Source organism: Dunckerocampus dactyliophorus, chromosome 4 (genome assembly GCF_027744805.1).
Source record: "Dunckerocampus dactyliophorus isolate RoL2022-P2 chromosome 4, RoL_Ddac_1.1, whole genome shotgun sequence".
In the NCBI taxonomy this organism is placed as follows: Eukaryota; Metazoa; Chordata; class Actinopteri; order Syngnathiformes; family Syngnathidae; genus Dunckerocampus; species Dunckerocampus dactyliophorus.
In genome coordinates, this window is record NC_072822.1 from 25426116 (window position 1) to 25450604 (window position 24489).

Below are 24489 nucleotides of genomic sequence, written 5' to 3' on the forward strand. Positions count from 1 at the left end.
GGACGTTTTGTACGCCTGGTAGTTTGCGGTCGAGTTGCAGTGACGCTTAGTGACGTCATCATCCAGCACGCCGTGTCCAGGTCAAAACATACGCTTACGTATGCGGAAACAATAAATGGCGCGCACTTGGATGTGTCGGAAAAGACGGACAAGAGAGGAAAGGCATAGCATAATAGCATTAAGCTATTTTTATGCTTGAAAATGTTTAATTCAGGCAAAAAAATTCTCAACATTTGCTTAAATATGCAATTTTTTTGATTAATAATAGGCCGTAGTCAACCACAAAACAGCGATTGTTTAGTCATATATTTTGAAAAAACGTGAAATTCAAAGCACAATGTGGCGACTATATTGTTAAATTGTTCACAAATAAGTTTGTCGATAAAAATTTGCATTTTTTGTTTGCCTAAAATCTCTGCCTTGTGCTTTATTCTGATTATAATCATGGTCAACAAATTAAAAGCAAATCATTCAAGGATGTTGAAACATTTCAAGTAAAGACTATCTGCATCGGCAATACTGGCCTTGTTTTACTTGGTATCGGATTGATACCAAAATTTTCAGTGTTGCCCAACCCTATACTATAGTACATCAAATTTCAACCTCTGCCAGTCTAACAGCCTTACAGACTTGTGAATCATGAGCAAACATCACAACTGAAATAAACTTTGTAGATGTTCAGTAATGCAGTGATGTACAGTAGCTCAACAGAATTGCTTGGGTAATTTTTCCTACCAATGTTACACGTTTGTGTTTGTTGCCAGGCAGCATTCAAAGGGCACAATCAGAACTGCCCCAGAGGCCACCGGAAAAAAAAAAAAAGACAGCCACAGCCATTAGGCTGTTTGAGTGACCAAATCGGACTGCTGGTGCAGAAAGCAAGTAGGAGGAAGAAGTCAGACAGATACAATGTAACAGGACTGTCAAGACTACGAGTGAACTTTATGTACAGTATAAACATGGATTTCCCCATTGAATCGCTACTAGTCAAGTAAAGCTGAATCTGAACGACAAACTGGACAGCAAGAAAAGCAGTGTTTTCCCTCTGAAGTGGCTGTTCGTGCTCAGGCCTTTGACCTGAGGGTGGAGGCTGTTTACATTGTGACACATCCCATGTGAAACTTTGTTGCCAAACACTGCAGCACGGCCAAAACAAGGAAATCCATGCTGCACATGCTGTTCAGTGGTGGTTGAGAGGCACTCCAATACGTCCGACAGTGTCCTGGTTTCAGAAAGATTACATCCGCTTATTGCTTTCATGACACAAACAGGACGGCAACTGCTCAATAATCCAATGGAAAAGGCAGCTGTTAGTGCACCCATTTTTTAAAATATGCATCTACAAAAAAGCATCAACATCGGATAAATACTAGCATGATAAGATTCATATTTTTCCATTTGTCTTCTACGTATATTTTCTCAGATACATGTTTTTTTGTTTATATTGTTACACTGTTGATATGTAGTATTATATTTATATATTGTTATATTGTTTGGAAACTCTTTGGGGGGGTAATGTTCCGGTAATGCTATTTATTTACAGTATGTGTTTTGCATAAAACTAAATATCTAACCGATGGTTTTATTAAAATGACCACTGATGCTGTGAAAGCTTAACATGAAGAGTCACTACAAACAAACCACTTCTCACCTTCACAATAAAAGCACTCTAGAGATATTCTCTGACTGCAATGAACAAAAATCTCAGAAAAGTAGCTTCCACAACATCAAATTATAAGCACAAACTGAATACAGACTCACCGCCGGTGCAAGCCTGGAGTTTGTTTTCCAGACAAAAGATGATTTAGTTTTTGATGAGCATAAATTTGCATGAATTAACTTGACATCAAATAAATATGAACACTAGCAGTCAACCCAGACATAATAACGTCATTAAACCTCACCTTTACGCGTTTACACTCAACACCAGCATTTGCGAACAACGATGATTTTATTTGTGGCAGCATCAGATCAGAACGTTCACTTTGTGTCAGAGCACACAACTATGGTGCTTTCAAAGACCGCTGTGAATAAGCGTTACGCGAAACATCTTGAAACAAAACGACGTAAACATGCAAAAACTATGGGCTTTCCATTCATCCAGAGATGCCCAACGGAGATTTTAACCCTGGTCTTCTCGATCTCTTGACTGCGTGGCCAACATGCTAACCACTCGGCCACCGTGCGGCCCATGGGCTTTCTAACAGTATAGTAGTATATGTAGTCATTTCCTAAACGATTTTTTAAAATTTGTCTTTTTTTAATCATTTTCCATGGCCCGATTCGGCCCGCCAACGGTGGTTGGGGACCCCTAGGTAAGAGGGTACACACCCAGGGCAAAGAGCTGGTAGGGGTTTGTGGAGGAGGAGACCCCCTTCCACAGCAGTGACCGTGTAGTCAGGAAGGATGGGAGTGAGCTCTTCTAGTTGCTCAGCAGGTCTTCCTCATTTGCAATTCAGAGACCCCCGCCTCCGGTGTTCGCACTGTTTAGTCACAAGCTTCCTTTTGCTCCGCTTCCTTCACAACTTCAGCAGACGGGCCGGGATGAGTCAGCGGCCAGCTTTTATTGGCACTTCCATGTACCCTGAGCACCGAGCTTTTACCGTCAACAGCATAAATGGAGTGAAACTGTGGGAGAGGATGCCTTTCACAGGGTTGGATTGGATTGGATTTTAAAATGGAAGTGTGTATATTGTAGTTTGTGTGTAGAATTAAATTCATTTAGTTATTTCAATTATTGATATGATGTTGATGTCAGTGTGCCCTGCGATGGGCTGGCGACCAGTCCAGAGTGTACCCCGCCTGTCGCCCAAAGTCAGCTGGGATAGGCTCCAGCATGCCCGCAGAAGCTCTAGTGAGGAAAAGCGGCATAGAAAATGGATGGATGGATGGATGGATGTTGATGTCAGTTTTACAATACCCTGTGTACCCGTCTCTGTCAATTTTTATTTATTTATTTACTTATGTTACGTTTTTATTTTTTTTTAATAATATTTATTTTGTAATACATTTTTTTTTTAATCTTATCTTGTTATCATTTTTTTTTTATAATATTGAAACAAGCCATCTACAAACCTTATTTCACTTTGCTACTACGGTTTTTATGCTTTTCTTTTACTAATAGAAAATGGTACATATTAAACACTGGAAGTGAACCAACTATCAGTAAATTGTTGAGACACGGAGAAGAGGTAGGATTAAATAAGCATGTTCAATTGCGTAAAGTCTAAACATATGATGTACTTCAGTGTAACTTTTGTAAGCATATTGAAATATATTAAACCATAAGCATAATCCTTTGAATCTGGCATCGCCACCCTCAGGGGTCCTTTGTCATTATGTACTGCCAACGTGATGCATGCCATATGCATAAATATTAAACGGGAAGAACATAAGTTAGCATAAATGCCATGCTGACATTAGCATTCAGCTGAAAGCAGCAATTCTTGGCTGCTGGTGTCGTTTATGGTTTGCACTTTGCAAAACATCCAACACATTTCTATGTTGCTCTTACATTTGACAATATTAAAAGTTAGAGCACAAGCCTGAGTCACTGCAGGGGGACACAAAAAAGCCTGAATGAAAGTCAGTTAAGTAAGAAAAGGAGTGGGCGTCAAGCACACTTTCCACTCCATTGAATTTGCTCTTGGGAAAACGAACAAGGTGTGCAAAAATGGAACAAGCTGAAACAGTTCTCATTTTGTGCGGCTGCACAATGAAGCAACGTCAGATTAACACATATAGCCCTACCAACTGGACGCTACGTTAGATATACCTGTATTATGTAATGCCCCAGACAAAAGAAAACGATAATAGCTGCTCAGTTTTGTTTGACACATACAGGTACCCTTTGAACAACATTTTTATCGGTGTAGTTTTACTTTGCACTGCATAATCACAGTATATATCTAAGAAAATATTAGAAATACCTCTCAGTACAATTAAGCGCTGCTCTACATAACTGTAAAGTACAACAACAACATACTGTAACATTTGGAAAATACCTCAGACAGTGTTAATGGAATGAACATTGAACATTACCTTTGTAAGGGCACCATTTTTGATCAGGCCTTTTAATGTCGACGCCCCTCGGTCTGGCTAGCTGACGTCGACATAAGCAGTTGTCGAAATAACCATAAAGGAAACTAGCCATCGCTTGCACATTTACCAGTGACTTTCACCGGAGACAAAAGAATGGGTGATAAAGGCTTTTGTTAAATTATGGAAGTTTGTTGACAGACATTCCTCTGTGTGTGCATGCAGTAATCCCACGTCACTTCGCACTTAGAATTTCACGGCATCACGCTACCACAAGTTTTCAAAAATATATTCATGAATAAATCACGCTGTCTAAATGAAGGATTTTCAAGCAAAAATCGCTAAATGAACTAAAATACAAATATACGGCATTCAGAAGACGCATTCAAAGACGTTGTGATGATAGGCTATTGTTGCAGCCGTAAACCACGGCAAGCTAAAACTCAACTCTGAACCCCCAACGTCATTTCCTGTCCACCACTTACTCTGCTCCCCTTGGGAACACATTTACAGCAACACACACAGACACAAGTCTTATTTATGTCTTATGCCATATTTATGTCTCTGGCTTATATACGCTTATTAGGTCTACTATATTGTGTAATACGAGTGTAAAGATGACTATGGGGTGTTATTTCATGTCTAGAGGGCTCTAACCATGTTAAAACCCATATTTAGAAGGTCATAAACAGGTTTTCGCTGCTCTACTACGCAAATATTCTGTTTATAATTAAGGAATCCTACTTAGCGGAATTTACTTGTGACGGTCGGGTGCGATAAAAGAGGTATTACTGTAAGTGTAGAACTATAAAAAGGTGTTTTGTGTTAACATTTTTTAAACTTGTGCCGTAGCTGTGTTAATTAGCAAAAAACTACAGATTACAAGATAGACGGGCGACGACGCTGACTTGCAGTTCCTGTTTCCATGTGTTAGCAAGCTGCTAACAAGGATGTTTTGTGATGAAAATACATTAAGAACACAGTTTCACTCGCCAAGTTTATTAATAGCACAACAGGACGCGCCTCATATTGTACGCTAACCAGACAATGTAATAAAGGCAAAATTTTGGCGTAAGTTTACATGCTAACGAGGGCGTATGCTAACCGAGGTTCCACTGTACTCTTATCCGATAGAGCTGCCGCGATAATGTTGCCGTCCTGACTACAATGACAATAAAGCTTTCCAACATGCACAGATCTTTCTTCAATACAAAAAAATACAAAATGGGTGTACTTTGTTAGATTCTGTGGTAGAATCCAGGTTGATACTGCCATGCTTTACTTAAATTTGTGCATATTTTCATGTTCATTTGTATTTTTCATAGAAATGACCACTTTGGCTCTCAAATTTTATGTCGCCAAAAGCGGTTGACCATGTATGTTGACGTCGACTTAAGGCACCAGGACTTGATGAAGGACTTGATGGGTCCACTGAGCTACGCGGTGAAATATAATTAAAAAAAAAATATTGAAACGATTTAATGTTTTACTGACCTCTCCCTTCTTGACTGTCATGGACTGCCTGCGAGGGGTGATTTCTTCATTAACGCTGGACAAGAAGTTCTGTGAGATGCGCAGGGCATCCTGCAACAGTGGATAGTCGGGGTGGCTGCAGGGAGTATGCTTCAGTAAATCCTAGAATACGAAAACGAAGGTCATTTCAGATGGGACTTTGCGTTACGACTCTTCAGGTGGACTTACATGCAGAACGAGTGTGCTGCGGGTCACTCGGTCGACAGGCTTGTAGAGAAGAGCTGTAGAGAGGGCAGGGGTTAGCTCAAAACTGCATCTCTACAAATAATCAACATGTCAAGCCTGTCATTTCTGCACTCAATACTCACTCTCTAGGGATTTCTTAGAGGATTGATCTTTGCAGTCCTTTGTGCTTTTGACCTTGAGATTCTGGCAGGAAGACAAAATAAGTACATTAAATCCAAGTGACTGCCCCCATAGCACAATGGTGCAATTAAAACAATCAAAGAGCTTTGTCTCTCTTTACACTAGGCGGACCATTAAAAAACTGCTCTGTCATCACTTGTCCCGAGCAGCTGCACCGCATCAAACGCTTGACTGCTGCAGTCCCTGCTGTGTGCAGAGTGATTACATACCTCGGATATCTGGGCAAAATGTGTGTTTGCCTGGCAGCACTTGTCTGCTGTCTCCACAGCAACCTTATAGTTATCCACAAAGGCCCGGTACACTCCCAGCTGGCTGGCCTGCGGGGAATGACAAGAATACTAATCAGGATTCTGATCAAAACAAAGTTGCTGGACTTAACTAAGCAAATAGGTAAGAGGCTTCCATGGACTGATGCAGTGTGTAGCTTCTAATTTCTTGACACAAGACATGACCTAGTGTGTAAAATATGTTATTGTGCTGCAAATTATTGGTTGGTTTCAAGCATAGAAAACAACAAAGTATATTGCAGCAACTACTAACATTGGGTTACAAACTTGCCAGCACATTGTTAAAACTTGGAAGGATAGCGGTTCCCCATTTTCTGGTGAAATTAAATGCAGTGTTTCCCATACATGGTCCATCACAAATAAATTTGGGCCGCCACATATAGACTTGGTGATACCTGGCACTTATAAACACATCATAACCCACCTGGTCTGCCAGAGACTATAAGCAGTGGGTCCCCACACATTTGTGATTCATCATACAAGGTCGTGGAAGTTTGCTGATTTTTTTTGTCAATTTCTTTTTAATCTGAAAAAAATACTTTTTTTTTTTTTTTTTTAGCAGAAAACGCATCTCATTCACAATAAATTGATAATCTAATATAAATATCAATATGTGATAATACAGGTAAAATGTACTGCATACATGTACCATTGTTTGTGTGTCACTTGAGTTAAAAAGTCATTTGTTCTACTGGGAGATTTCAACACCCATGTGGGCAATGATTGGGTGGAACGGCCTCCACGATCTGAACCCGTGAGGTGTGATGTTATTGGACTTCTGTGCTAACCATAGTTTGTCTACAACAAACACCATGTTCGAAACATAAGGATCTCCGCCCAGGCTTAGTGTAAGGAACCAATAGAAGGAGGGTGTTGGCACACCATTTCCGCCCACTCTTACTGTATTTAAGGCCTAGGCTACCAGCACTTATTAGTTCGCTGACGAAGCTCTTCGGATGAGGAGCGAAACGTCCGACACCTTCTTCACAGAAGTACAGATGACGTCTCAAGAAACCTTTTCCTCTAAGGATATACAGAAGTGCACCTAGCACCAGGACACGCTAGGCCGCACGTCTACCACCAACTTTGTAGTCGTATCATCAGACCTGCATCCACATGTTTTGGACGCATGGGCGAAGAGAGGGGCTGAGCTAGCAACTGATCACCACCTGGTGATGAGTTGGATTAGATTGTATTTGTTCCCGCTTGTGACACCGCATTCACTGCTGTGTTTCCTTAAACTACAGTGTGGGCTGAGGATCAAAGAGGATGTGCGTAAAAAAAAAAAAAGTGCCGTTAAAGGAAATTTACGTTAACGCGTTAACTTTGACAGCCCTAGTTCTTACTGTATATGAAGTATATGCACCCTATCCTTCTCCAAGAAAAGCTCTGATACTAAAAGTCTGATCACCGCCTGGTGAGCTTGGGTATATAGTCTTCCATCATGGTAGTCAAATTATTAAATTCATTCAGCAGAGCATAAAAATGTCTTTAATACATTTGACTTACTGCTCTTCAGCTGTAAAAAAAAACTTTTTTCCTCTCTATGGAAGGATGGCAGTGACAAGCACATTCCACCTCAGGCACACCCCCACGCCTCAGGTTGAAGCAAGCGCTCAAAGTGCCTCCCATATGACATCTCTGTGTATTTTATTGTCCGATTACCAAGAATAATTGTGTCACACTTACCTTAAAAACATTACACGGGATGTAGAAAGTCATGTTTACATGTTTCTGCAACTTTATACTGTATTATTGGCAACATGCTGACAGAAACTGGCAGTTCACCTCATGCAAGATGTGAGTAAAAACCCAAGTGCTGCATTTATATTTTTCAGTATAGTCACACTATAGATAGAGGAAGGATAGATGAAGTGTGTACTGTCTTGTCAAACAGTGCATAAAAATATACTTCCTTTTCCTTTAACAGCAGATGACACCCACTGGAAATTGCTGTGTCATGTATGCGGCGCTCAGGCCTTGATTCACCAATACAAATGGAACGAAAGCCAGCAAGGGAGACTGATTGATTCGTCACGCGTCTGTAAATAAATCCACGTATTAATGTTTTTCATCTTTCTCCAACACTGAACAAGGTCTTATCTGGCAGCCTCCTATAGAACGGTTTTGTTCTCCTTTACTGCTTGTCATGTGGCAAGGCGAGGCTTTTATGGGGCTGAGAGATGACTCCAGGCAGTCTGCTCACATGTGCACTGCAAAATGTACACAATGAGTCCAATCTTTTGTTCTCTGGAAAGCCTCTTTTCAGATAAGGTATGATATTTAGGATTTTTGATTCAGGAAAATTGTGTTTTAAGGGAAGGGCTCTGCAACTGAAAACTTAATAGAAGTATTTTTAAATATATTTCTATGTTTGTATATAGTAATTTATGTAATAATCTAATCTAATTATCTAAAACTAAAATAATCTTTGGAATCAAACTTAATGCAACATGACATACGAACGCAGTGTGTCCCATACGATCACTCATTTGTGGCGGCCAGTCACAAAGATTGGTACTCCCTGTTCGCCCTTGTTCATAAATGGGACTGTCTGTGAACGTAGCTTGTTGTTATAACGCCATACATTAGGTAGCAGTATGCATTGTAACTCTGCTTCTTAACAAACGTCATACACACCTGGTTTGCCAGAGAATAAGACAACAAAGCAGTGTTGCTAACTTAGCGACTTTGTTGCAATATTTTGCAAGTACAGTCGTCCCACAAAGTCCAGTTGGCACTTCAAATTTTGCGGCTTCACTCTATCATTTAAAAAAATAATATATTAATTAATAAATCATGCTGTTCCGTGGTTGAATACGACCTATTATTTGCCCAAAAATATGTATATTTAAGCTAATTTTACATATGTTTGCCTAAATTATGTATTCGACTATTCTACAGTTGTAGCTGTAACCCACACCAAGCTAAAACTCAACTCTGAACCCCCGACGTCACATCCTACTGGCGCCACCGGAACACATTTACAGCAACACACACAAATGAGAGTCTTATTTATACCTTATATTAAATTTTTCTGTTATCATGTTTACGATATTGGGTAATATGAGTGTAAAGCTCACTATGGGGTGTTATTTTATGTTTAGAGGGCTCTAATAATGTTAAAAAACTATTTAGCAGGTCGTAAACTGGTTTTCTGTGCTCTAACGAAACTATATTTTTTTATAAATAAGGAATCCGAGTTTGCAATAATTCACTTATCACGGTCGGGTCTGCAAACAATGAACCGTAATAAACGAGGGATTACTGTATATGACAAATCTAGTAACTTTTTGTTGCCTTTTTGGAAACTGATGTGAAAACGCATATGGCTCTTTTCAACGAACAGCGGGTGCTGCTGTAGGCCTCTCCCCCCATCTATAAGCACTCAGCGCGGCTACGTCTCCTTTATGACATTCAAAATGCAACAGGAGAAAGTTCATTTGTAGTTCTAAACATTGCCAGCACAGTTTTGCTTGTCATGTTTTACTCCCTTTGGTCCTTAGCTCTGTATGTTAGCAAGCTAGAAGCAGAAAAACAGGTTTTGTTGATGTGCCACAGCTTGTTTTTTTCCCCTCAATAATTTCCTGACACCCTGGGTGGGGAGTGGTGGTTGAATAAATCTGAAAATGAGATTGTACCAGTCTCTGGAAGAGGTCTCCCACACACTGCTGGTAACTCCAGTCTTGGACACGAGGAAGCAGAGCGTCATAGAAGTCTTTATGAATCTCATAGAGCTCTGGTACTTTGAAGAAAATGGTCTCGATCTGTTGAATGGTCAGCATTGGTTGGGACGTTGTGGCAGCAGCTCTGAGAGGCTTCATGGGCTTGAAAAACAGTGTCAACATGTTAAACATGTGGTGTGAATGAAGATTAAATAAGATCTGTAAATGTACGTAATCATGTGATATAACTTGTTAAGCATGTCATAACCTTATGTTACTTAATGTAACAATCCATCCGTTTTCTACCCGATGCCCTGTTGTCCTGAGCTGGAGCCTACCCCAGCTGACCTTTTTACCATTATAACACAATTAAAATGACTTGTGTGTCACGAGTCAAACATACAATCAAAAGTGCTTCTAGGTGGCTGAGGTAGGTCTCCTCACTGGCCAGGATTCCCGACAAGACCCACTTCCTCATCTCCACATCTTTTTCCTGATCCAGCTCCACCTGATGAGACATGGCAGAGAGAAAACAATCATACAGGGACATAGCAGTTTCCTGTGGATGGCTGTGTGAAGCATAATTAATCATAATTAATCATAATTAATCGTCCATAGACTTCATATATTATTGTAAGATTAAGGACAAAGCATATTTGATTCAACTCTGGAGGAGTTTTACATTCCACAGGGCCTCAGTCAGACACGTGTGGTATCTTGACAAATGTGTTTCTAGACCAAAACTTATTATTCCAACAGGTCAAAGGCATCAGTCATCCTGGTGCAGTTTATCATGTTGGAGCAACAGTCATTATATTAGCCTCCCTCAGTGTTGAAGACCACCAGTAGTGCACATGAGAGGATAAGAATACCTTACATGCAGGAGGAACGGGGCAAGAGGGGGAGGGGATGCGGGTCTCTTAACATCTATTTGCCCTCACTATGTTTTCTGTGTGTTCAGCGACCCTCTTTTATACAGAAAAACACTCATCTGGCTTATACATCCACTTTGAACAGCTATGTATAGAGCCATTTACCAATCACAGTACAGTGGATGCCCATATTCGCAGTTCAGCATTCTCACATTTCTGGTCTAAATATAAAGATTTTCTTTTTTTTCCATTTTTCTTTTACTTCTCAAAAAATAGGCAATTGTTTTTAGAAAACATAACAGAACAGGTAAAATGTACAGCATTCATGTAACACTGTTAGAAAGCACACTTTATACATGCTATTTATACATACTGATATGTTTTTTTTGTGAAGCGTTGCAATTTCGCTCTTTGTTCGGTGGTTCTGGAACACACCATAGTTGTGTTCTGTGACTGTTGAAGAAACACCTTTTCTAGCCTGCAAGCCTCTACTGCAAGCCTGATGACTAGGCTAAAGCAAGCCGTGTGTCAAAAAGAAACATTTTTATGGGCATCTCAATTACTCGCCTTGTTTTCTTCCGCTATTCGGGGGTGGTCTTAGAAATTAGGTCTCCTGTATATAGCAGGGGTGTCCAAACCTTTTCCACAGAGAGCCTCATACTGAAAAGTTACATATATTTGAAAAGACATTTGAATGTTTTTTATATATTGTAAGAAGTTTAAACAAAATTTACAGTACTAGACAAAGTTTTGTGTTATTTTTTGTCAACAGTGTCAACATTCAGGCTTTTTCTCTTTATGTAGTGCCTTTAGCTCTATTTTTCCCATTTTTGCTGTGTTTTTTTTTGTTGTTGTTGAATTTTATTAACATGTGACACAGCCCAATAAAAAAAAACGAGCCACAGACCGCCAATGGCCCCCAGACCGCACTTTGGACACCCCTGGTCTAAATGAAAAGTAAAGAAGCGCATTCTACTAAAAACTGTTAACTGTTAAGCATTGATGCACTGACTGCTTATTACAGGATGAGTTCTTGAATCGTTTGCATTTTACATAAAGTGGACATGTGTTGCTTTTGTTCCTCAAAGCATGCAACTTGTCAGTACTACTACTACTACTACTACTACTACTACAGCAAACACTGTGGTGCAACTAATTAGCTCCAATCCAAGCCCCTCTGTCCAGGCCAAAAATTTCGCAGTACCTACCAGCCTGCGCCCGAACTCGGTGGAAGGGGAGTAATGTCGTCCACTAGCTTTGCTAACTTTTCTAACGGGATGTCAGGCTCTGCACTAATTGCTACAAAATCCTCAACAAAACTGAAATGCCTGTGCTTGTGGTTCCAGAAGACATAGTTGCGGTGCAATTCCAATCGCTTTATTAACAGTGAACACATAACACGGTGTGAACACACTCATACAGCCTGAGTCGCACACAGCGCTTCAATAGCATGCTCTGCTAAACTAAGCTAACCAAGCAAGATGAGTTTCCAAGTTTTTTCGTCGACTTAGCTGGTGGCCACGTCAACATGTTGTTGAGTTCGGGAGCGGGGAGTTTGTGTTTGTGAGGGAATTCTGCCGTCAATGAGCGGTCCGCTGGGGAAATATTTCCCAACCCAAACTTTCCTTCTCCTCATGATGACAACATTTCATTCACGTGGCCTTGTTCAAGACAGTAGCTCCACCTAGTGTTTAAGCTAAGACGTACAAAACAATTAAGTACATATTATGTGTGGGCCATAGTCCATTATATTTTTAGACTTTGATACAGGCCAAGCTTCCGGGTCGTAGTTTGGACGCCTCTGGTAATCTATCAAAATTGTGTCCCAGCAGCACCACTCAGGAGTAGATACCAATAAATATCAAGTCAACAAGATGTCAGCACAGACAAAGACAAAGACAGCAGCTAAATTAGAAGATGACACATCAACAGCAGCAAAAGTGAAGGACAACATATCAACATAAGCACAGCGAAAAGATATTACCGACAGTGCTGACTCGAGGGAACAAGATGACCGTGTGTCTCGGCTGCATCGACTCTTAGAGCGGAGCTGTGGCGAGGAGGAAGGAGACCCGGTGAGGGACAGAGCATCGTGACGAGGCTGGTGGTCTTCTGAGTGTTCCAGGTCATAATTATATGATAGAGGTGCCTCGGTGTCTGTCGGAAGCAAGACAAGACAAAGACAAAAATGGTCTTAACAATGGTCTTAAGACATAGAACCTTGTAATATTTAAGAAAAAACGGTCTTGGTATGACTGGCCTTCTGTAGCAATCCACATGATTTACTATGACTTGTCACTCACGCTAATATTCTGCATGAATCAATGAGACAGGACCCACTCAATAATGCCTGTGCATATTCTCATTCATCCAGGTCATTGCATTTTCAGGGCATTGAATCCATATTCATCTGCGTTCGTCAGTTCATGCTCAAAGACTAGCTAGGACAGCATTTCAGACTAGGATCAAGGCTGTCCTATCAAGTATTCAAAGACATTTTGCCTCTCATCCGAGCAGGCTTCATCAGTTCACGCTCAAGCTTTCCGAGAGCTACAACCACCCTGAACTCTCACATGTAAAACAATGATATTCCTTCCACTGATACCGGTGCTGCCTACAAAGCTACCTCACTCTTCCTCATCCATGCAATGAATATAGGGAAACTGTGCTTCAGTGCAATACATTGTCTACAGTGTGTTTTACACTTTTTTATTGGGCTTGTTTTCTCATTGAGCTTTGCACTTTTTATTACTGTTTGTACGGAAACAGGAGAAGCCTTTTTCTGGAAGAACTCTGGTCTGAAGAGATGTCCTATCTAGCTGTGATCAATTGAGTGTCTTGAGAAAATGTGTAATGTGTTGTCCATTAGTAACAAACAGGTGCTAGTGTAAACCAAGTGTACACTCAAAGTACACCAAAATTGTGATGATAAAGTTTGCAGTGGTGTAAACCTGAGAGGTACTGCATTTCCCATATTGTGCCGCTCTCATTTAACTAAATAAGATAACCAAATATTTAAACCATCGCGCAGGATAATGAAATCCAGTTCTCAACCACTGCAAACCACAGTCAATTATAAACATGTTCCTTTCCGCTGTCATGTATTTTTAATATTTTGCATGTATTGTACTACAAAAAGAGTGACGGAAAACCAGCTGGGCCACAAGATTGGGCAGTCTCTCTAAGAATAAATTATCATCACTATCTTTTTAAAGTTTGGGTATAACTCGTATGGTGAAGATAGAGCTTTTGGGTGTTGTTAAGGCTGGCGACCAGTCCAGGGTGTACAACGCCTCTCGCCCAAAGTCAGCTGGGATAGGCTCCAGCATACCCCTGTGACTCCAGTGAGGACGAGCGGCATAGGAAATGAATGAATGAATGAATGTTGTTAAGGAACAAAATATTTTAAAAGAATAAATATTGGAATGCATTATTTCACAAATAAATCAGTGCTAGTTGTTGTCTCACATGCGTATGCTATGAGCATCTCCACATTTGGTGAGTGACTACAGTTGGACACAAGGCAGCATGCAGTAATTTGTCTTTGTATCAAATCCTCTTCAGCCCTCCACAACCTTGTGTCCTTCGCAAATCCACCACCTGGCTTGTGCCAGCCACTGAGTGCGTGTGCCAGGTAGTGGATAAGCAGGCAACACGCATGCAACGATCACTATTTCATTGTTTTTACGATGAACCAAAACAAAACTATTTGGTGACAATTGTCCCTTAGGGCTACAAAGTGGGACTTGAAAATGAAGCAACGGGCTGGCTAAGAGTCAGCATTCACCAGAAAAACAAGTGTAACAAGTCCCAAATATATGTTGTACACTGTGATTTACAATGTTTTGGACATGAAGATCATCAGGTTGTGTGTCCTATCAGTCAGCATTACTTATTGCAATTACTAGATGTGTATTCCTTGGATTCTTTGTTTTAATATATACAGAGCTGCTGCTGTAATTTTGGAATCTGGCATCTCTCCAACAACTAGTTGCAATTCCTTTTGTCCGCAGCCGGACTTGAACCGGGAGCGAGAGAACAAAAAGCTTGACAACAGGAAAGAGAGGATTCCGGAAAGTGCGGGAGGAAAAAGACGAGTCACCCTGGAGAGGCTTCAGGCGTGTTAAAGAGAACACAGTGACATCTACAGAGGCCTTGACAAAGGACTCCAACAAACAAATAGAGAGAGGGAGAGAGTGTATTGACTGTGTGAGGAACAGGCGATAGCCAGCCAAGCAGCTTTGGGACGCAAGGGAAGTTGATGTGAAAGGCCACTCTGTGTTCCAGCGAGATTATACATCAGCTCAGCCACTGGATGAATAACATATCCTCTCTCAAAGCAGCAGCCTCAGAGCCACAAAGTATCTCCTTCCAGTGGAAAAACAAACAGTCAGCCCTTACCACAATACCACAGGGTAAGCAACAGGGTACATTTATATATTCAACCATCCTAAAACCTTTGTGTGTTTTACTGTGGCAGTCCTTAGACTGAGGCAGTGTGGGGAAGTGGACTTCAAATAAGAGCCTCGCTATTTGTGGTGATAACGAGAAGTACTGAGGAAGTGTCCTGGCAGTTCTGTCCGGGAAATTCAGCAATTCATCAACTTCAAAACGGAAACAGGCATTCTGCACAAGGTCATCTTTATACAAACAGGTTCCACTCCCACCACAAGTACAGTCTCTACAATCGGAATTGATTTTATACTGTAGTTTACCAGGAAGAGAAACCTGAGTTCTCATGTACTATACAATCAAACATTTATTTGTACATCACTTGTCACGGTGCTCAGTTTATGATGTTTCGTGGTTATCAACACACATAAATAAATTCACTAAAAACGTTACTTTGGTCCGCAAACATGAGACCCGCTCGCGAACTAGTTACAGCTCGCACACTGGCAGAATACACGCTGTGCGCGGCACCAATCCAGTGTGTGCCTCTTCGCACGTGTCGGAAAGATACAGTACATGCCTGCGCAACTACACTGCGAAAGTATGACATCGGTTACCTTTTGCACTTCACTATGTCTCCAAAACGTGCCAAAGAAAAGGAAAGCCATCACCATGGAAGTGAAAATGAACATCATAAAAAGCACAGGGAGAGGAGATACGCCCACCAATGCTGGCTACTGTTTTGGTTGCAACCGAGGATAAAGATTATTGAATGCTAACGAAAGCTAGAAAGGTTATGGAGTGCACATGCATTGTTACAAGAAGATCTGATAGGAAAAGAGGAGGTTATCCTTCCAGACTATGTTGGGACAATATTTTAAGAAGGTACAAAGGCCTGCCACCACAGGGATAAAAGTAAGAAGTTTTTTTTATATCTCAATACTGATACTTTTGGGGCGGATATGTATTCTAATGTGCAGAGCTAGAGTATAACAAACTATCCTGTCACTGGATAGACAGTTCCATGTCCTCCATCCTCTCTTAGCCAGCAAAAGCATAGTTTCAACCATGCAATAAAGCTGTAATAAATACTTTCTAATGACCTTATATAAGAGCTGAGCCCACCAGCTGTGGATCAGAGAGAAGCTAAATTTGCTTTTGCCTTCTCTTGAACTCTGTAATTTTGTGTTTTTCAAGAATTTCATAAGACTGCAATTTGTATCTCATGATGCCAGATCTTAAACAGTGGGTATATGTATTATAATTGTGTTTTAATGCTACATATGTACATATATACGTATTTGCTGCATTCATCATACTCCCAAACACTGACTTAAGTCTCCATTCAGCTTCTGGAACCTGAACAGTCATCAAGAAACATAGCCAAAAAATTGCTAGGGGTCATTTTGAACATACTATTGATGACAAAGCAAAGATACTGTCAAACCTCTAATCCTAATCCATGGAGATAAACTACACCAGCGACAGATGTGCAGCTGATACTGTTACAAAATCAGTGATTCAGTCTCATCATTCGGTCTTATTTTGCGATGCCAACAAATCCAGCATCGTCATTCAGCGTTTGGGTTTGAAACTGAACAGTCATGTGACACGGGCATCCAAGAATAAATAACAGCACAAAGAATCCAATCTATTTTGGATGGAAGATAATCTAGATCAAATAGGACTCAAAATTTGCAACAGCATGGAAGTCATCCAAAAGGTCCATTGATTGAGCTCCGAAACTAGAATAGTGGCATCTATAATCCCCTGCATCCCTGCTGGGAAAGTCAGTGCACTGACAGGTCATTGATCAGTGTGTTTATACCTCAGGGAGCAGCTCCTGCTTCTATTGCTAGCAACCATAAATAAACAGCAAATAGCAAAAATGGGGGTCGATTCTGCTTAGAAAGTACAGGGATTGAATTTACCACAAAGTCAAAAAAATAAAATAAAAAAAAAGCAAGTACATTATGACTCCAGCCCATGGATGCTATGTGGACCTTGTGGTCACCTGGGAAACTGGAGTGGCTGTAAGACCAGATCAGCACAGGGCTATAATCTATTTGTGGCAATGGTAGGTTGTGGTGGAGGGGGGTGACATAATCATCAAATTTGCGTATTCGTGTTTGGTCATGCCGCGGTCATTGCAAAAAGTGGGTGAAAAATATAAAAAGCAAAACAAACATGTTTACAACTACAAAGAAATTTTTTCTCTCACTTCTTTATGCGACAGAGCACTTGCTGCTTGTTGAGCAGAGCGATACATGCTTTCATTTCAAAGTCTCCAAAGGACTCTTCACTGGATTTTTCGCCAGTAGTTTTTTTTTTTTTTTTTTTTAAGTGTATCTAGAGCAGAGGCTGTATTTTGTGGTCCCCAACTTGACATCAAAGTTTAGTGTGTGGTACGGCCTGTGCGTCCTGGGAGTTTTATATTAATATTATATATTATGGCGTACTTGAGTCACACAAGAGATGGTCAGAGGCACTTCAGCTTGCTTGAACAAGAGGCTCTTTAATTGGGTAAGCATTGGCAATTACAACTTAAAGTAAACACGTCACACAGTGAAATTAACAGGGGGGGTCACGAGACAGAACACTACCTACAAACACGGTGCAAATACAAAAATGACAGCATAACACGTAACAGGTAAGTAAACACACATAGGGCAAGTACTACTACTATGGGTAATAATAAACAACAACTATGTTAATTCTAAACACGTAACTTTCGCAACTTTTTGCAAAACGAGCGCCGCAAGGCATGCTGGGAAGCACTCCCAGTGACACTGTATAAGAGGAAATGCTGGCAGCAAGTATAGGCAAGAGAAGCCTGTGCAGCCTCTGAAAAGCCGTTTATGTTCTTAAGAACCCGTTCATGTTCTGAACTGTTATCAATAAAGTTTGAGAATATTAGATCAGTTGTACTGTACTTTTTTGAAAACCTGAATCTGGACTCTACCCACAGCGGCCCCCAGGTAAGTTGGGTTTGAGACCCCTGATGGACAGGTGTCTTATTATTCACTTATTATAGCGCCAAAGTCACTAAGTTGCCAACACTGATCACTCCTGCTCTGTCTTTGGCAGACCAGGCGCATTTATCTGTGACGCATTTTAGGGCTGCAACTAACGATTATTATCTTAGTTATTATATCTTAGTCGATTCATCTGAAGCTTGTTGTTTTGATTACTTGAGTGATCGTTTACGCCCTCGATGGACCAAATCAATATGAACCAAATACAAATCACCAGTGGTTTGGTCCACAAAAAAATGGCAGAAAAAAAATGACTGTTTTCCAAAGTCATAGCTAATGTAACCTCACGTTGCAATAATGAGCAATGACTTCCTATACTACCAACACATGTCAACATAAATGGACTGATTTTTCATAGAAATAACACCTTTGGGTCTTATATTTTATGCCAACATCAACCTAAGCAGGCACTTTTTAGTTTTTTTATGAGTTGGTCAACATAGACGGGCTTCCGACATAAGCGGGACCGACTTAAACAGGTTACACTGTGTTGAGTGGCCTCCAAAGTTTCCGTACCCCCCTCCAAAAAAGCTAACTGTGACAGAAGACATTGGGATTAATCATTGATGTCTTCACAATACTTCAAGATATTCTACAGAAAAGTAATTAAGATGTGTGAGTAGTCATGCTACCAGTGTGGTCCATGGTTTCTGAATCTTATTTAAGAATACACCTGTGATGTCACTCGACTCATTTTGACAGACATGACAACACTTTTCCACAGGCTGAGAAGACATTAAAGAGCGTGTTTTTACGAGCTGTACAATGCATGCCAAAAGTAGTAAATGGACTGTGACAGGACATAACTGGAGGACGCCTTGTACACTTGTACTGTATCTGGAGCTTCTGCAAATGCAATAGCACTAGGTTGTAACTGTTGTAACTGTAAAAATATGAGCCAAAATATCATCAGCGTGTCAGTCAGAGGCCCTGAACTACTTGGTCTGTGGAGGCAGGGAGACCTACACGCACGTGCCTCTCATCTGTTGTAGGGCAGCCTAAAATTAGTGCCAGTCAGTGCACAGCATCGGTTAGAACTGGGCCGCCCAGCCCAGCACACCTACTAATCAGTGGGTCGAAATAGCTCATGGTGGTGCGACCACGGCCTGTAATGTGCTTTATAACAGAAATAATCAAAACCCAAAAACTATTTCATTCTATTTTCACAGCATATGCTGGCTAAAGCTAATTCATTATTATAGCTAGCATATAATTTACCCTGGACCCGGAGCTTCCTTTAGTCCACACTCACTTTAATTAGAACTGCTGACACTGATAATTGCAGACATGTGACCGGGCACACTTTTAAGAAGGGACATGGAACAGAAAGCTCTAAGTATGGTTAAATATTAATTTGCATGTCTGAAAAGATTAAGGATTTGTGGACACACTACCTCACCTGATGTGCTGCCTCCGAACCAGATGGAAACAGTACATTCTTTGATCACATCTCACCTTCACTATTGTAACTACCTATACTTTGGCCCTACACTCGCTGACTACAACTGGTCCAAAATGCGGATGCTCACCTGCTCACAGGCTCTAAAAGGCACGAACACATCACTCCTTTACTCGCTTCTCTCCACTGGCTGTCTGTTATTTTTAGAATTCAGTTTAAGATCTTGTTATTTGTTTTTAAATCTCTTCATGGGCTGACCCACTTTGTTTATCAGAACTGCTTCTTCTGCATACTCCGGTCAGAGCTCTGAGGTCCTGTGATCAGCGTCTATTAGAGTGCCCTAGGTGTAGGCTGACAACCACAGGATACAGAACATTTGCAGTAGCAGCACTCTAGAACGCTCTCCCCCTCGAACCTTAGAACCGCTACTTTTAGTTTCAAATCAATGCTAAAACACACTTGTTTCCACCGGCTTTTAACGCAAGCTGAACTGGATATTTTTTTGTTTGTTTTTTATTTGTACTTTTTATTGTATTGTTTTTTGGGGTATTTTCATCGTTTGTCTTTATTTTAGCCTCTTACATTTTAACATTTGTATTTAATATCATATTTTACTTTCATACAGTTTGTTACTCATGTACAGCACTTTGGGGCAGTGCTGGCTGTTTTAAAAGGTGCTTTATAAATAAACTTGACCTTGGCCTTGAGGTCACAATCGCTCACAATCTGTATGGTGACACAAGGTGCCTTCTTGCATTGGTTTGATCTGCACCTAAGATCATCAAGCACAGGCTGACTTACAAAACAGGCTGACCAACAAAACATGCGCAGTTGTTATTATTTTTTAAAGTGAAACTGTAGAAAATGGTTGAGAACCAATGACAAGATAAAGACATACCGGAACGTCTGACTTTACAAAGATAATAGATATTGATTGTTTTTGATTGACATTACCAAAGAGCTATTAAATGATTATTTTTAGAATAAATAATTATATTATAATACATTGTTTTATTATTATTTATTATACTATTTTTTATATATATATTTTTATAATTATTAGATTACATTATTTTTAATTGTTATTTTATATAAATGTAAATAATTATTAATTTGTTATTATTTTATGTTATTTTACTATATATAAAAAATAAAAAATATATAGTATTTTGTATTTAACATTTCCATCCATCCATTTTCTATACCGCTTCTCCTCTTTAGGGTCGCGGGGGCATGCTGGAGCCTAACCCTGCTGACTTCGGGCGACAGGCGGGGTACACATTTATTTATTATAATTATTATTTGATTATACATTTATTATTCTATTTAATTACAGTGGAACCCGTTTAAATCAAGGTCCCTGACATAACCAATAAGCGATAATAAGGAAGTTAACAAGACTGCCACACATGTAAACATAAACGGATCGTTTTTGAAAGAAATGACCCCGTTAGTTCTCACATTTTATGTAGACAAAATCAGTCGACCAGGTCCAGAGTGTACCTCGCCTCTTGCCCAAAGACAGCTGGGATAGGCTCCAGCATACCTGCGACCCTGGTGAAGACAAGCAGTATAGAAAATGGATGGATGAATGGAAAATCAGTCGACTGTGTAATTACCGTAAGTGTGCATGTTTTAGTTTAAGCAAACGGTGGACCAGGACTTGATGAGCGGGTTCCATTATACAAACACCTCTTAGTATAATGGAGCAGTTATCCATCACTGCCACAAAATATGATTAAAAAAACAACTACAAAGTGGAACTAACACAGTACCTGTCAGACACTCACCAACAACGTTTCCTGCTAGTTTAGTTTAGGAAATTAAGTGTTTGCCTTTGCGTTTGTTTAGTCATGTTTGTCTAAAACCATCCGTGTTGACGAGTAATGCAACAAAATTCACCGTCAAGCCATCGTGAGAGAGGTGAACTCATAGCACACTTAACATTTCATTATCCGTTTCCCCCCACACCCTGCAAGCAGCTGAGACATTCCATTAACACTTGCCTGCCAGCCAGCAGTACAGAGGCCCCTTTGAGTGGGACCAGGGAGGAGAGCTAAGATCGCAGGGCCAATGGCATTGAGGCTGAGCACGAGGGGAGATCGCTGAGCCAGGAGAGGCCCGCAGTCTCATAAACAAGATTTTTTTGGGGGGTATATACGACGACGTATTTGAGCAGACAAGCTATCTAGATCATCTCTTGAGCACAGTCTTCTTCACAGGCATCACACAAAGAGACAATTCATGGATTCTACTGTCAGACCAGCTGCCAATGCCTGACGTGCTGTTGTGATGGCCTGCCAGCTTTTGACCACTGCGCACTGTACACTGCATAAAGGAACAGGTGTATTTTACATGCCTGACCGACTAGCAGCTTCCTTCGGTGGGGCAATGTTTACTCTAGGAAAGGGAGAGGCTTCATTCTTTAACTTTTATGACCACTACACTTCAGGTGCTGGTGTCCTGGTACAATGACAGGCCTGTCTCGCCTACTTTGAAGGACCTCAATATTACAGACTCTGCAGTTGACTGGAAATAAGGACTGGGTCGAAATGCTGCTGAGGCGGAAAGTCTTGCAACCCTCTCAGTCCAGAGGGCAAGACATTCACACAGACTTCATTAACTCTTCGTGTCACAGCCATCCCAGAAACCATTTGCACAAATTGAAGCCATTGTAAATGGTTAATACATCAATGTTTCCCATACACTTATTTATTTGTGGTGCTACCCGTTCACCCTTGCTCATGAAAACATTATAAATGGGACTGGATGTGTATCCATGTTGCCACCTTAGCGACATTGTTACTATATTTAAAGAGTAATCAGACCCTTTTAGATGCTTTTTAGTAATCTCGTGAGGAGACGTTTAGAGGCTAAAATGGAGAGAGGCTCTCAAAAGCATGAGATAGCTCCTGGGCTGCAACTAAAAATTATTTCCTTAGGCGATTAATCTGAAGATTGTTGTTTCGATTTATGGAGTTAGGCGGCTAGGCCTTAAACCAGTGGTGTCCAAACTACGACTGTGGGCCAAATGCGGTCCGCCATCCATTTTTAACTGGCCCATATCACAGTTTAAAAATATAATGGACGATGGCCCACATATAACATATACTTGACTGTTTTGTACTTCTTAGTTTAGACACTAAATGGAGCTAAAGTCTTGAACAAAGTAGTGTCCCCACAAAGAAAATTATTACAGAATACAAATTGTTCAGAGTAATCAGAAATGGCGGAAACAAAGAAACGTAAGATGGCAAGCGAGTGCAGTGCATAGGCCCGTATGATTTTTTCTATGTTAACAAAATTGCGCAAATGGCCAATAAAAACGGAATTTACTGTTAAACACGGAATCTCAAGGAAATTGACATAATGTGAAAGAAATGTTGTCATCGTGAGCAGAAGGAATGTTTGTCTGGGGAAATATTTCCCCAGCGGACTGTTCATTCATGGTGGTATTTCCCCGCAAACACGAACCCATCCCTGTCTGAAGCGACCATCTGAAACACAGGAAAAGACGGCAAAATAACTTGGAAAGTCATCTCTTACTCGTCAGAAGGCGCGAGTGGGACTTGCTCGGGTTAGCAGAGCATGTCAGTGCAACTCAGGCTGTATGAGTGTGTTTACAAAGTGTTTGCCGCTCCGCTTGTTAATAAAAGCATTGGAATTGCATCTCGACCTACGTCTTCCTTAAACACAAGCACGGGCATTACGGTTTGCTGAGGATTTTGTAGCAATGTGTGCACAGGCTGACATCCCATTACTCAAGTTAGCCAAGCTACATCTGTTCCAGAAACATGATGTACTGCAGGGGTCACCAACACAGTGCCCGCGGGCACCATGACCATGTGAGGTGCCCGCAAGCCTGCTTTTCATTCAGGTTTTCAGTTAATAATGTGAGAACATTAGAAAGAAAAGTATTCTGAAACATAAAATGTGAGTTGTGGATACCAGCGTTTTGTGAATGTTTTGGTAAAACAAGCATATTTGATCTGTTTGGGTTGAAATAAGGTATGGAAATCATTTCTACAAAAATGAGTAGCTCGTGGCCATTTTCATTTCCTAAAAGTAGCTATGACAAGGAAAAACGTTGGTGACCCCTGATGTACTGCATCTCTAAACGTAAGGGTTTTTGCATTCATTTCACTGGCATTTTATTCACTGACACAAAGCACAGATTCTATGGTGGTAAAAGTGTAGCGTGAAGATGCTTCTTTGAGGCTGCATCAGTGGCTGACATCTCTCCGCTTCTACTGGGTGTTGGCTCAAGAGTGGTGTACCGAGTCCGAGCCCAAGCTGGTAGGTACCACGACATCGTTAACCTGAATAGAGTGGCTTGGCTTGGAGCTAATTAGCTTAGCTAATGCTTTACACCATTGTTGTTGTTAAAAATCAGTTAAAAATCCCACAGTTTTTGCATGTTTATGTCGTTTGTTGCGAGCGGCGAGCCGTCCCACTTTTTTCAACGGTCCTTGAACCTTAATTTTCTCCCACGCTGCACAGGTAGACTACTATAGTAGTAGTATTTTTCCCGTTTTTTTTTCATCACATATTTGGTCCCAAATGCTGATACGATGTGGGAATGCATAAATGTGAGGCTGATGATGCTATTGAATGCTCATGTAAATATTTGTCCGGTCCACAACCTCAAGTTAATTCATGTTAGCCTGACAATGACACTCATCAAACAGCGATGATATAATCCTCTCTCTGAAAAACAAACTCCAGGCTCGTACGAATGCATGGTGGGTCTGTCTTTATTTTGTGCTTTTAATTTGATGTTGTTCCCGTCGTAGTTTTACACACCACATAGTAAATAAATAGCATTTGATCGCTATAACGACCCCCCCTGCTGCTTCAGAACCTGGAAGACTTGCTGTGATAAATGGAACCATGAATTCTGCT

General features: G+C 40.7%; 1 protein-coding gene across 3 annotated transcripts in view; it reads right to left on the minus strand.

Annotated features, from left to right (window-relative positions):
• Positions 1-24489, minus strand: part of si:dkey-91m11.5 (PH_BCR_vertebrate and RhoGAP_Bcr domain-containing protein) — a 57238-nt gene that overhangs the window by 22078 nt on the left and 10671 nt on the right. For 2 of the 3 annotated variants that reach the window (XM_054772249.1, XM_054772250.1), the window contains exons 2-8: positions 12746-12918; positions 10293-10397; positions 9866-10051; positions 6147-6254; positions 5880-5940; positions 5740-5792; positions 5533-5673 (exon numbers count right to left, since the gene is read on the minus strand). In XM_054772249.1, coding sequence (XP_054628224.1) covers positions 5533-5673; positions 5740-5792; positions 5880-5940; positions 6147-6254; positions 9866-10051; positions 10293-10397; positions 12746-12918 — 827 coding nt within the window. Of the gene's footprint in view, positions 1-5532; positions 5674-5739; positions 5793-5879; positions 5941-6146; positions 6255-9865; positions 10052-10292; positions 10398-12745; positions 12919-21048; positions 21142-24489 lie in introns of all 3 variants that reach the window. The other variant, XM_054772248.1, reaches the window with a different exon arrangement.